This window comes from Talpa occidentalis, unplaced genomic scaffold (genome assembly GCF_014898055.3).
Source record: "Talpa occidentalis isolate TD23 unplaced genomic scaffold, MPIMG_talOcc4v2.1 talOcc4.15, whole genome shotgun sequence".
Lineage (NCBI taxonomy): Eukaryota > Metazoa > Chordata > Mammalia > Eulipotyphla > Talpidae > Talpa > Talpa occidentalis.
In genome coordinates this window covers 21,580,387-21,594,098 of record NW_023601543.1, presented here as the reverse complement: position 1 = coordinate 21,594,098, position 13,712 = coordinate 21,580,387, and the positions used below count along the sequence as shown (strand labels likewise).

Sequence of the window (13,712 nt, the reverse complement as noted above, 5' to 3'; positions counted from 1 at the left end):
CCCTTGAACTTATTCATCATATAGTTGGATGTTTGTACCCTTTGACCATCATCTCCCCATTTTCTCTATTTCCCAACTCCTGGCTACCACCATTGTACCTTTTTTAGATTCCACATATAAATACCATATAGTTTTGGTCTTTCTTTGACTTATTTCACGTAGCATAATGTCCTCCAGATTCATCGGTGTTGCTGCAAATGAAAGGATATCCTTTCACATGACTGAATATTCCAGTGTGTGTGTGTGTGTGTGTGTGTGTGTGTGTGTGTGTGTGTGTAACATTATCTTTATTCATTCATCCACGGACAGATACTTAGGTTGTTTCCATAGCTTGGCTATTGTGAATACTGGTGCTATGAACATGGCAATGCAGATATCTCTGTGAGCTAGTTTTCGTTTCCTTTGGATATATAGCCATGTAGTGTAGCTTGAAATTTGCAAGTGAAATACATCCATTTTCCCCCCTTTTTATCAATAGTAAGAAGAGCTTTGGTTATTCAGGGTCTTTCGTGATTCCATATGAATTTCAGCAGCAGTTGTTCCGTTTCTTTGAAAAATGTGACTGAGATTTTTATTGGCAGGTGAGAATTCTACCACTGAACCACCAGTGCTTATTGAGAGTTTTATTGGGATTGCATTGAATCTGTAAATTGCTTTGGGTAGGATGAGCATTTTGATAATGCTCTTTCTTCCAATCCATGAACAGGGAATGTCTTTCCATTTCTTTCTGTCATCTTCTATTTCCTTTTTTTTTCAAAAAAAATTATTATGCATGCAAGAACTGGGGTACAGGCCAGAGGTGTGGGTTGTGAGAGGATTCACCAGAAACAGAGTGGGGAACAGAACAGGCAGATTGACTGATATACACTGCTGAGGGGAGCAACGGGCGAGTCAGGAGAGGTCTGCTGCGCCATATGGGTACCTCCCTGGCTGGGAATCGAACTCTTGCTGCAGTGGCTGCCGATAGCGTCATAGATTGTGTCTTAACCCCTTGTGCCACCTGGGAGGCCCTTCTATTTCTTTTTTAACAGTGTTTTATAATTTTCCTTGTTTAGATCCTTTACCTCCTTTGTTAGGTTTATTCCAGGGTATTTAAAAATTTTTTTGGGTATAATTGTAAATGAGATGGTTTTCTTATTTTCTTCCTCTTCAGGCTGATTGTTTGCATTTAGGAAGGCGACTGATTTTTGTGTATTGATTTTGTAACCTGCCGCTTTACTGAGCTGGTTTATTAATTAGTTTTTCCATGGATTTTTTAGGGTTCTCTTTACATTATCATGTCATTTGCAAATAATGGTACCTGTACTTTTTCTTTCCCAATTTGCATTCCTTTTACATCTTTCCCTTGCCTAATTGCTCTATCCCACTTCCAATACTATGTAGAATAATAGTGGTAAGAGCGGACAGTCTTGTCTTGTACTGGGTCTTACTGGAAAGAGTCAATTTTTCACATTAAGAAGGATGCCAGCTGTAGGATTGTCGTATATGGCTTTTATGTTAAGATATGTTCCTTTTATCCCATAGTTTTTGAGGACTTTCATCATAAATGGATATTGAATTTTTATCAATTGCTTTCTCTGCATTCATTGATATGATCATATGGTTTTTATCTTTCTTTTTGTTGACATGAATTACATGGATTGATTTTTGGATGTGGAATCGTCCTTGTGTCCCTGGAATAAACCCCACTTGGTCATGGTGTATAATCCCTTTAGTGCATTGTTGTATATGGTTTGCTATGATTTTATTGAAGATTTAGCATCTGTGTTCATTAGGGAGACTGGCCTGTAATTTTCTTTGCCTGTGTTGTCCTTGTATTACTGTGATGTTGGCTTCATAAAATATGTTTGGAAGCATTCCTTCCCTCTCAATTTTTTGAAAGAGTTTGAGCCAGGATAGTTATTAGTTCCTCTTTGAGAGTTTGGTGGAACTCACTTATGGAACAATCTGGTCCTGGGCTTTTGTTCTTGGGGAGGGTTGCTTTTGTTTTGTTTTGTTTTCTGTTTTCTTACATCATTGTTCATTTTTGTACAATATTTGATTTTTCCTCTCAGGTGTAATCCCCATAAATCTCCCACCACTACAGCACCCCATGAAATGTCACCGCAGTCCCTTGTGCTCTTCCATCCCCTGTTTTGGCCCCTTTCCCTCCCCCTCTCTTGCCTTATGTCTCACATCTATAATTTGCCTGCTAGTTTTGTCTTTTTGTTTTGAGGGAGAGTTTTGATTACTGTTTCAATTTCCTTGCTTGTGATTGGGTTTGTTCAGTTCTCGCTCTCTTCCTTATTCAGCCTTGGGTGATTGTATAATTCTAAGAACTTGTCCATCTCATCTAGATTGTTGAACTTGTTTGCATATAAATGTTCATAGTGATCTTTTATTATCCTCTGGATTTCTGCCATGTCTGCTGTAATTTTTCCTCTTTCATTTCTGATTCCATTTTATTTGAGTTCTCTCCATTCTTTGTGAGCCTAGCTAAAGGCTTGTCTGTTTTGTTTATTTTTTTTTTAAAGAACCTGCTTTTGGTTTCATTGATCTTCTAGACTGTCTTTTTTACTTTTATTTCATTTTTTTCCTGGTTTGCTTTGTTTTATTTCCTTCTGCTTACTTTGGGTTTATTTGTCCTTTTTCTAGTTCCTTGAGATGAGACATTAGGTTGTTTCTTTTAGGTTCTTTCTTGTTTTCTTTTTTTTTCTCTATTGCTATATAATTCCTTTTTAGTACTACTTTTGTGGTGTCCCATACATTTGGAAGGTTGTGTCCTCATTATCATTATCATCTGTCTGAAATTATTTGATTTCTTCATTAACCCAATGGTCTTTCACTAATGTGTTGTTCAGTCGCCACATACTGGAGGATTTTCTTGCTATGTTTTTAAAGTTTATTTCTAGTTTGATAACGCCAGTCAGAGAAGATACTTGGTATGATTTCAGTCTTAATGTACTTGTTGTTAATTCTCTTGTGACCAAATATGTGGTCAGTCCTAGAGAATGATCTGTGTGCACTTGAGAAAAATGTGTATTCACTTTTTGGGAGGTTCAGTGCCCTATAAATGTTTGTTAGATCCATCTGGTCAAGGGCAATTGTGCCCTTGTTCATTTTCTGTCTTGTTGATCTGTCCACTGGTGAGACAGATGATATGTTTTCTCCTACCACATATGTATTTTCTCCAGTATCTGTTCTCAGATTTGTTAGTCACTGTCTAATGTATTTTAGTGCTCCTTCATTTGTTGAGTATATATTGATGAGTGTTGTGTCTTCCTGATATTTTGTTCCTTTGGTCATTATATACTATCCAGCCCTGTCGATTGTCACCTTTTTTTAAGCTGAAAGTCTGTTTTATCTGATACACGTGTTGCTTTCAAATCTGCCTGCCTTTGGTTGCCATTTGCTTGTAGAATTGTTTTCCAGCTCTTTACTCTCAGTCTGTATTTGTCCTTAGATCTTCAATGCATTTCCTGGAAGCAGCAGAAGGTTGGATTCTGTTTCCTAATCCAACCAGATACTGTTGTGTCTTTTTCATTGGTGTGTTCAATCCATTGACATTTATGGTCATATACTGATACGTGAAAATCTGTTACTACCATTTTATTCATAGTTCTGTGTAAACTTCAGTTCTTTGAGTTCATTCTTCTCTTTGGTTTAATTACTAAAGCTCCTCTTGCTATTTTTTTGCAGGAGGGGGATTTAGTGGTTGCAAACTCCCCAAGGTTTTGTTTGTCTGAGAAGGTCCTTATTTCTCCCTCATAGAGGAATACTCTCTATTGCTATACTCTCTCTTTGCAGGGTAGAGTATTCTTGGCTGACATATTTGTATTGGAGTATTCTGAGTATGTCACTCCATTCTCTTCTTGCCTGTACTGTTTCTTCAGAGAAGTCCACTGTTAGCCTAATCGGTGCTCCTTTATAGGTTGTTTCTTTCCCCCTCATAAACCTCCTCCTCCTCATTATTATTATTATTATTATTATTATTATTTGCTCTTGGACGCTTGGAAGCTTTACTACTTTATGTCTTGCTGTGGGTCTCCTTTTATTTAGGTAACTTGTTGTTCTTTTAGCCTCCTGTATTTGAATGTTCAGCTCCTTCTTCAAGTTTGGGAAGTTTTCTTCCATTATTTCTTTAAGTAGTTTTTAACTCCCCTCTCTCTCTTCTGCAATTCTGTGAGTCTTCCTCTTCCACTACTCTGGGTGTTCACCAGGCAGTGGGTACAGTTCCTGGCATGCCCTGAAACAGATCCTGGCGTGCAGCATGGTGGCTGGGGCCATTGGGCAGTGGGCAGGACTTCATTGGGCACCCCTGGTATAGATCTGGGTCAGCAGCATAGTGGCTGGGGTAACTGGGCCGGTGTCAGTATTTCTTGATCCATTCTTTGCATAGTTTGCTTGGTACAAAGTAAACACATGAATATGATACTTTCTCAGGACTCTTGTTACCCGGTGAGTAGTACATATTCCACAAATATGAACTGACAGGCTTCCAAATACACCATCTTTTACCTTACATTTAGTAAAATTTTTAGAAGCAGAGCATAGTGCTGTCTCTCTAGAACTCTTGTATTTAGCAGAGAGGCATGTGTGTGTGTGCATGTGTGTGTGTTTGGTGTGTGTATATCTATTTCTGCATACCATGGCTCCTATGAAAATGTCTCTTTTAAGTGCTCTTTACTATCAGCAGTCTCATCTTTTGTGAAATAATGTAACTTAACACATGGAGAGGAATTTATTTATTGTGAGTTTGATCATACTAACATTACTTTTTTTTCTCTTATTAAAGGAAAAGACCAAAGTCATTGAGCCCTTGGACTATGAAAATGTTATCACCCAAAGAAAAACCCAGATTTATAGTGACCCCCTCAGAGATCTGCTTATGTTTCCAATGGAAGATATATCTGTGAGTTTTCAAGCATTTCTTTCAAGGGAAGAAAATTGCATTTTTCAAGTCAGTTCTTATAGCTAGAATATTCTTTGTCTTCTAGATCTCAGTAATAAGTCGTCATCGCAGAACAGTGCAGTCCACTGTGCCAGAGGATGGGGAGAAAAGGGCCCAAAGTTTGTTTGTCAAAGAGGTAAGAAGTTCAGAGTCCACAGAATATTCATCTTAGATTTGAAATCTTTTGTTTTCAGTGTGAATAGAAAATGGAATTACTATAGTCTCACTGAGCTACACAACAATTGTGTAGGAGGTGGTACAGAAGATACAGGTTTAAATCTCTCACAAGTAGCAAATGTTCTAGACTGTTTTTTAAAAATTTGAATACTCTCCAGCCTTAGAGACAGACCATTTAAAGAACACGAATTTGGAATGCTTGCCCCAGTTGGTTTAAGAAGATACTTTTAGTCCTCAATGGAAGGTTCCAGTACTACATTTCTCAAATGATTTTTAAAAACATCAGCTTATCAGAATTTTTTTAAAAAAGTGGGTCTGTTTGTACTTTTCCTACATTTCAAATTAAATTTTCCTATTTTCTTTCAGTGTATTAAAACTTACAGCACAGATTGGCATGTGGTAAACTACAAGTATGAAGACTTCTCTGGGGACTTTCGAATGTTGCCATGGTAAGTTTAGAATTCCAGAGAAACACTCAAGAGAAGAATTATTAAACACTTTACCTTTTATAAAACCACCTAGGAAACTTCTCAGTTATAATTTATAAAAAAAAAAATCTCAACTGATCAGCATGTTTGGTGAAGGCAGTCTTTTGGGTAAGTGAGTATGTTTTAACTTTGCTCATTGAAATTCTTCCCAAAATGTATGAGTTCACTTTTTGGCTTGGGTTCTGTATTGACCATACAATCATCTTTATTTGATTCTGGATAATGAAGTGAGCATTTCCCAGTGGTGTCAATGAAAAAAACTAAAAGATTTTTTGACTCAAGTTGCTGACCCCAAGATATTCTGTGACAAAAGCACATCTCTTTCAGTTGACTTGAAGGACTGCTGTGAGCACACTGGCCCAGGAGCCAGACTATTGAGGTTCAAATCTTATTTCTGTCACTATCTGGATGACCTGTGGCTACTCAGTGTGTTTGAGCCCCTGCTTTTCTCCCTGTTCTCGTGTATTACAGTACTAACCTCAGAGCCTATCATAAAGGAATTGTTTTGGAGAAATAAGACTTCTTTAGTTTTCAAAGCACATTCCAAAAGGAGGAAACTAAGCCCTAAAAATATTCTTTAAACTAAGCCTGAAGATGACCCATACAAGGTCATACAGCCAACAGATGGAAGAGCCAGAATTACACTGAGTCACTTTTTGACCTGGGGCAAGTTAAGGTTCTGCCGCCACTAACAGCTCTGGTATACGTTCTTTGTCGTTGTCTATACTCCTGAAGTATTTGGGCTTCTCACAGCTTTGCTGCAGGCTGCATGTATGGGAGCCTTTCTGGAAAGAGGAAGTTTAGTCAGGGGAGAATCTGAGTTTGGAGATACGTTTTCCTCATGTCTTGCATTTTCTTAGCCGTGAAAGAAACGTCTCCTCTACTCATTTTGCTTTTGTTTTCTTATCTGTTTTGTTCATTGTCTAAGAAAATTCTTTTGCATTTTCAGCAAATCTCTGAGACCAGAAAAGATTCCTAATCATGTATTTGAGATTGATGAGGACTGTGACAAAGATGAGGTAACGATGGGGGCAACTGCACTGGCTTCTTCAAGGTCACTGCTATTGAGAGATTTCCTTGAGAAAAGACAAGGGAACAAATTGTTTTTGAATAATCTGTGGCTAGTTTTCAGACTTGGGAGGGTTTGTTAGACTTTTTGAAAAATGGGTACATTTTGAAATGGAGTTTAGGAAAAAAATCAAGCGAAAATATGGGCTGTGATTTGTATTTAAACATGTTTTCCCACCTGCGGGGTATGTTTGTGGGCATGTGGTGGTGATGGTGATTCATCCAGACTCTGATAGATAGGATCGGTCCCTGTCTATCAGATGCTGCCCAATAGATAGATCCCTCTTGGGACAGATGGCTTGGATGTCTGTGCCATTTTTCAGGTACCCATAAGACAACCCATATGATTAAGTAGCTGTTGAGTGCCTACGGTATGCACGGCACAGAGCCTTTCCTTTTCTAATTAACAATTTTGGGTTTAATCAGGCATCTTTGGGGAGACAGTGAGCTTTATACTTTAATTAGAATATAGGGCAGGCCCTAGTTTGTGCCCCCCCAAATGTTTTTTTTAAAGATTTATTTATTTATGCATAAAAGAACTGGGGTACAGGCCAGAGGTGTGGGGGGTGAGAGGATTCACCAGAGACAGTGTGTGGGAAACAGAACAGGCAGATCGTCTGAAATACACTGCTGATGGGAGTAGTGGGCGAGACAGGGGAGGTCTGCTGCGCCATGTGGGTAGCTCCCTGGCCGGGGATTGAACTCGTGCTGCAGTGGCTGCTGACAGCTTCATAGGTTGCGTCTTAACCCCTTGTGCCACTAGGGAGTCCCCCCCACCACAGCCATGTTTGATTTAGGCGGCTTGCTGGCTGCTGTTTCATTTAGGGTTCTTTGCTCTATTTCAGGATTCCTCTTCTTTGTGTTCTCAGAAGGGTGGTGTGATAAAACAAGGTTGGTTGCATAAAGCAAATGTAAATAGCACCATCACAGTCACCATGAAGGTAAGGAGTAGTTATTGCATTATTCTCTCATTTTAAAGATATTGTCATAAGTACCCTGTCTGGAAATATTTTTTTGTGGTGAACCTTGACCAGAAAACCCCTCTTTTATGAGAGAAATCTTATTGATGTATAGGATTTTTAAAAATCTGAAAGCTCAGGATAAATTTAGAAGTGCAACTTTGAAAAGAAATGCAATTATTATCTTCTGAGTCAGGAAGTCTGAAAGAGGAGGCTGTCAGATGAATGAAGAAAATAGCTTTGAAACAAAAAGGTGTCAAAGGTTCGTATGTGGGAATGCATATAATGATTAGGAAGATAAGATTAATCCATTTATTTCACAAATATTGATTAGGCACTTATTATGTGCTAATCACAGTGGGAAAAATACATGGATATCTAAGATGGGGTCCCTGGCCTCCAGTAGCCTTTACTAGATAAGAAGCATACCCAGGTAACTATTATACAAACCACTACCTTAGTGCTAGCAGAACTAGAGAATTTTGCAGTTTTGCCAGAATAATGACTTTAAGGGGTTTGTGTGAGACAAAGGTAGATATATAGAGAGGGATAAAACTGTGTAGGACCCTGAATACCCCAGACAGGAGATTGCCTTTTGTTGGGGAGGCTGTGACATACCATGAAAACCCAAAGGTAAAACTAACAAGCTGCTGGAAGCTGCAGAGCAGAGAAACAAATTATTCTCTGATACCAAATATAACTGTACTTTTAGATATTCAATATAAGATCATGCGGTTTGCTGAGGATGATTCACACTTCCATTAAGTATTGAAGGTCATTCTATCTTTCACATTGCCTGCAAGCAGAAACCATGGGTGTCTACCCAGGGAAGAGTCGAATTTTATCTTAATTTAATATTTTGCCTGCTGCTTTCCATTTAATGGCCTTGTCTTGTTCTCACTTTCATTTTCAAGCCCTGAAAATAGTAAATTCAAGTTGAGGGATGCTTCCTTCCTGAATTTCTCCTTCACCTAAACATATAGTGATGAGAAGTGAGTTCTTTTATTGAGAACTTAATATGTGCCAGGCACTCTACTGTGTGGTTCATATTCTGTATCTCATTTAATCCGCACAACAGTGTATGCTATGTAGGTACTGTGATTTTTGTTAGTTTACAGATGTGGAAAATAAGGCAGAGAGAAATTCAGCAATTAACCCAAAGACACACAGCTTCACGTTTTCAAAGATAGGGTTTGAACCCAGGCAGGCTGACTCCCAAGCTTCTGCTGTTGACCAGCTTATTGCTGGTGCTCACTAGCTGAGTGAGTGCGACTCAAGGCTCTGTTATGCTGTTATCTCCCGTCAGAGTTACCAGGTTCAGAAAAGTAGTGGGAAGGTGGTGGTGATTCTGTGCAGATTGTCAGAAAATGTTTTGATGTTTTATTTCTCCCCTCCTTTGCCTTAAGTCTTAAAATATTGAAATGTTTTATCCACACACTTAAGCTTTTTTTTTAAAGATTTATTTATTTATACAAGAACCGGAGTACAGGCCAGATGCGTGGGAGGGTGAGAGGATTCACCAGAGACAGAGTGGGGAACAGAACAGGCAGACTGACGAAATACACTGCTGAGGGGAGCAGCGGGCGAGACAGGAGAGGTCTGCTTCACCATGTGGGATTCTTGCTGGCCAGCTGGGATCGAACCCGTGCTGCAGAGGCTGCAGACAGCTTCACAGTGCGGCACTCAACCGCCTGCACCACCAGGGAGGCCCCACACACTTAAGCTTTAATAAGTACAGTGTATGGATAAAACAAGTAAATATATATGGAAATTAACATATGGAAATCTAGACAGATAAAACAGAACATTTGGGAATTAATACCTTTACAGAACAATTCAGCACAGGAGTTCCTTTCAGTAGTGTTACCCTAGTGCCTCTAAATTATAATTTGCTTTTCATATAACTTTTTTTCTTTATTGTGGTAACACTGGTTTACAACAGTGTACATGATTTAGGGGAATGGCTTCACATCACCTCAGATGTATGTTGCCACACCACCCCCACCATCAAAGCACCTATAGCCCTTTACCCTAAGTTCATGTAACTTTTATAGGAGCCTATATATTATGAATCAAAATACAGTTACCTGTAAAAAGTTCATACTTTTAATTTTCTTTCATAATTTGCGAAATACAGATGGGGGTGTATTATTCTGCCTACCACATCAACTAAAGATGTCTATGTCCTAATCCTTCCTTAGCAAAGGGGAGTTAAAATCACTAATCAGAGGATAGGGCGATTATCCTGCTTATAAAGGTGGGTCCAGTGTAATCACAAGGCGAGGAGGAAAATCAAGGAAAGAGTTGTGGAGATAACACCAGCAGTAGAGAGAGCAATGCTGTTTCTGACTCTAAAGATGGAGGCAGAGGCCATGGGCCAAGAAATGCAGTCTCTGGAAAAGGCAAGACCATAGATTCTCCCCAAGAACATCCAGAAAAGACTATGGTTCTGCCAAAACCTTGATTTTAACCCAGTGGGGAGCCATGTCAGGTTCCTAACCTGCACAACTGTAAGAGAATACATTTGTGTTGTTTTAAGCCAGTGTTTTTGGTAATTTGTTACAATGGTGCTAGAAAACTAATCTAATCAGTTAGTCAGAGATTGGTTGTTCAGCCTGTGCGTTATCTATACCAGAGGTTAGAAACTCTATCACTTATGGGGACCAGGCAGGAACCATAAATTGATGAAGTGGGTGGTAGGTCTGAGGCCGGGCTGAAAGAGACAGCTGCCGCTTGTCTTCAGCTAATTGTTGCTGTGCTGCTGCTAAGCTGGGCGCTTTGCTTTGCCTCTTTTTATCCCCAGCTGTTCATATTTCGGCCACTTTTTTATTTTAGTGAAATATAATTGAGATATCATAAAAACACTTCTTTTAAAAACCTCTACTAAGCAGTAGTCAAAGGAAGGAAAAGAGGAATAATCCAAATTGATCTTTTGTGCCTCACAGTTCTTTTAACAGTAAATAGGGAATACTTTGAAATGTAAAGGCCATAATAAGGTTTGGGAATTGTCTCTGGTTATGGAGTTCATTTACCCCTGTTATTGTCCATTACAGATTATGGGCCTTCATTTTGGGTTTCTGGGAACTGAATATTTTCTGTATTCTGGTTTTACCTCCTAAGCCATAGCAGTAGCATTGTATTTCAGGATTTATCACAGCTGGAGTGGGTACGAGAGGAAGGTTCAGCCAGATTCAGTTAAAGGTGTCAGGGATTTTGACAAAATATTTTTTTATCCCATGAGAATTGTGTTTGAGGTATTATTTAGTTCAACATTATCAAAAAGAATTGAGGATATGTGAATTTATGGAGCAGGCCAGGGGAGAGGATTGGGCATGTTTAGCTGTCTTGTGGTTGCCTGGTTGGAATTGGAGGGCCCAAGTTGAAGCTCAGGCCTAAAAACCAACGTGCATTGGGGGGATGCAGGCTTATAACCTCAGGTGCCCCGTTATAGGCAGACAGCTTCCTGCTTCAAGCCTGAGTTGGCTCAAGCTTAGGGGAGACACCAAACTTAAAAGTGAGCAGCTGAGCCAACTGTTGGAGAGTCAGGAAAGGCAGAGGTGAAAGAACTGAGAGGTAGAGGGATGACAGTTTTTTTTTTTAAAGATTCATTTATTTATACAAGAACGGGGGTACAGGCCAGATGTGCGGGAGGGTGAGAGGATTCACCAGAGACACAGCGGGGAACAGAACAGGCAGACTGATGAAATACATTGCTGAGGGGAGCAGTGGGCACGACAGGAGAGGTCTGCTGTGCCATGTGGGAACCTTGTTGGCTGGCCGGGATTGAACCAGCGCTGCAGAGGCTGCGGACAGCTTCACAGTGCTGTGCTCAACCGCCTGCGCCACCAGGGGAGGCCCGAGGGATGACAGTTTATGAGACATTTTGAAAGAAAAATTTTTATATATTTAGTTTTTGTTAATCACAGAGGTAAAGAATATTCATGAATCTCATAAGCAAGTGGGTATGCTATTGTCTGTGTCCTTCCCCTCATGCAGGTTTGACCCCTGGTGCGTCTGGTGTCCCTGCCTGCTGGTACTTCCACCCAACACTGGTGGGGTAAGCTTTGGTAGCTTTAGCAGCAGATACTACAGGGCCAGAGCTCACAGAGTTGAGAGCAAAGAATATTTTCTATAGGAAATTCCAAGCTTTGATAGCCCCTGTAAACTCCCTGCAGACTAGCCAGGAAGCTTCAGAGAAGGGCCTGGATATTAATCCTGACTCACTGGCAGATAACAGCCTCCAGGAGTCTTGCCTCTCCCCTCCTATTTTATCTGCTCCTCCTTGTTGTGCTGAGTCTTGACATTGGCCTGCAGATCCTGTTGGGGTTGCTGCGGATTCATTAAAACAGGGCAACTGGGGCCCTTTTGGAATGAGGGGTAACTCTTAAGGCTTTTTTAATATTTAAACATTTCTGGATTAAAAAATTATGTAGAGTCAGTGCTTTGGAAAGTTTAAAATTGTATACAGTGATTTTAAGTTGTTTTTATAAACAGGTCAGAGTCCTTTTCTTAGAAATTTTGACTGTCAGGAATATGGGACTCGAAAACAGCAAGGAAGGGAGAAATAGAATCATGAGTGAAGGTGGAAAGTGAAAAATGCAGTGGTTAGAAGGGTAAAGAAGAACTAGTGATGAAACCAGCAAACTCCTACTTTATCAAGTCTTTTAAGAAATCAGACACCTAACTTGTAATGTGACATGGATTATGTAGCCAAAGTCACTCATGTATGGGCTGCTTTAGGAAGTTAAACCCGCCCCCCCCCCACCTCCCCGTAGGTAGTTCCCAGAGTCCTAAGAACTTTTACCTCGGTGGCGATGGGCTCTAGGGAAATGAGGGGCTGCTGGTAAGGGAACTAAATTAAGTTTGCTATGTGGGATGGTTAGAAGACATCCGATTTACAGACTAAAATTTACCTTTCCCCCAGTATACAGCAGCTCTGATCAGTGGTTAAGATGTAGTCTGTACCATTTTCTGGACTTGTCAATATTTGCACAGAAAAATACCACTGTTAGTGGCTGAGAAACTTGCTCCAAGGAACACAGGCAACAGGGGCGCAGCTCATGATGTCTGTCACTGCACAAGCTACACTTGCTGGTGTCCGGGCACTTCCTGTCATCTAGGAGGATGTTGCCATCTTGCAAAACCTCTATTGGTTGTCTGGGCACAGTAACCATTTTACTCACAGCTTATGGTTTGCTTTGTTCTCGGTGTTCATGTTAAAACAAGACAAGCCTTGTCATAGGTGAATAATTTCCTCAATTTGTACTTTCTAGTTAATGAGAACACACCTATTGCCTCTCTTCAGTTTCTGGAAAAGTTTTGGAGAGAAGTTTAACATAGAGAATAAACGATTCTGTCCCATCTAACAGAAACCTTTCGTTTATGTTCTCTCTTAAGAAGCTGCTGGAGCCATCTGCTTTTTTCCACTTCTTCCCATATCAGTGAAGGAATTTAACGTGGACTAGCTATGATATGGCTACATGACCTTCTTCTGGTACTCAGAACTGTTTTTCTAAAGGGATAGAATGATATATGGAATAAGGAAGAATCTGTTCTTGAGGTGGTTTTTCATTTAAAAATAATCTACTGTAGGTTCTGGGCCAACCCCTGGGACACCCACCTTTATGCATCTCCTTGGCTCAGTTTGGCTACATTCCTCCAGCTCCCTCCTCCCCAATCTCAGCAATTAAATGTTGAAGTGCCTTGGTATGTTACCGGGGTTGCAAGTTCAACTGCTTGATGTATGACTCATTTCTGGTGCCCTTTTATTTTTTTGTGTGCATAAAAGAGAGCCATTTGTTATATATCTGGATCTAAAAGTCCTCCCTTAGTCTTTGACTGTTATGGGAGGGTTTTTTTTCCCTCTTCTGCAGTAGGAGAATAACAAATCAAAAGAGGATTTTCCTTAAGAAAGCATATATGATATTAAAATAAGTTTTCGAAGGCCAAGGTCACTGTATATATTGGGACAAAAGGAAAAGACAGTTTTTCATTTTTGACATATTACTGTATTGTCTTCTCAACTCTACTAGATGGTCTCTCACAGCTAACAAAGGAATTCTCATTTTCTGGGTAAGGAATTTCTCATTT

General features: G+C 39.9%; 1 protein-coding gene across 2 annotated transcripts in view; it reads left to right on the top strand.

The window, feature by feature from the left end:
- The window catches only part of DOCK11 (dedicator of cytokinesis 11), a 175,087-nt gene that overhangs the window by 44,971 nt on the left and 116,404 nt on the right, over nucleotides 1-13,712 (top strand). For both annotated transcript variants that reach the window (XM_037512033.1, XM_037512031.2), the window contains exons 2-6: nucleotides 4,775-4,891; nucleotides 4,977-5,066; nucleotides 5,474-5,556; nucleotides 6,545-6,614; nucleotides 7,509-7,604. In XM_037512033.1, coding sequence (XP_037367930.1) covers nucleotides 4,775-4,891; nucleotides 4,977-5,066; nucleotides 5,474-5,556; nucleotides 6,545-6,614; nucleotides 7,509-7,604 — 456 coding nt within the window. The remainder of the gene's footprint in view (nucleotides 1-4,774; nucleotides 4,892-4,976; nucleotides 5,067-5,473; nucleotides 5,557-6,544; nucleotides 6,615-7,508; nucleotides 7,605-13,712) is intronic.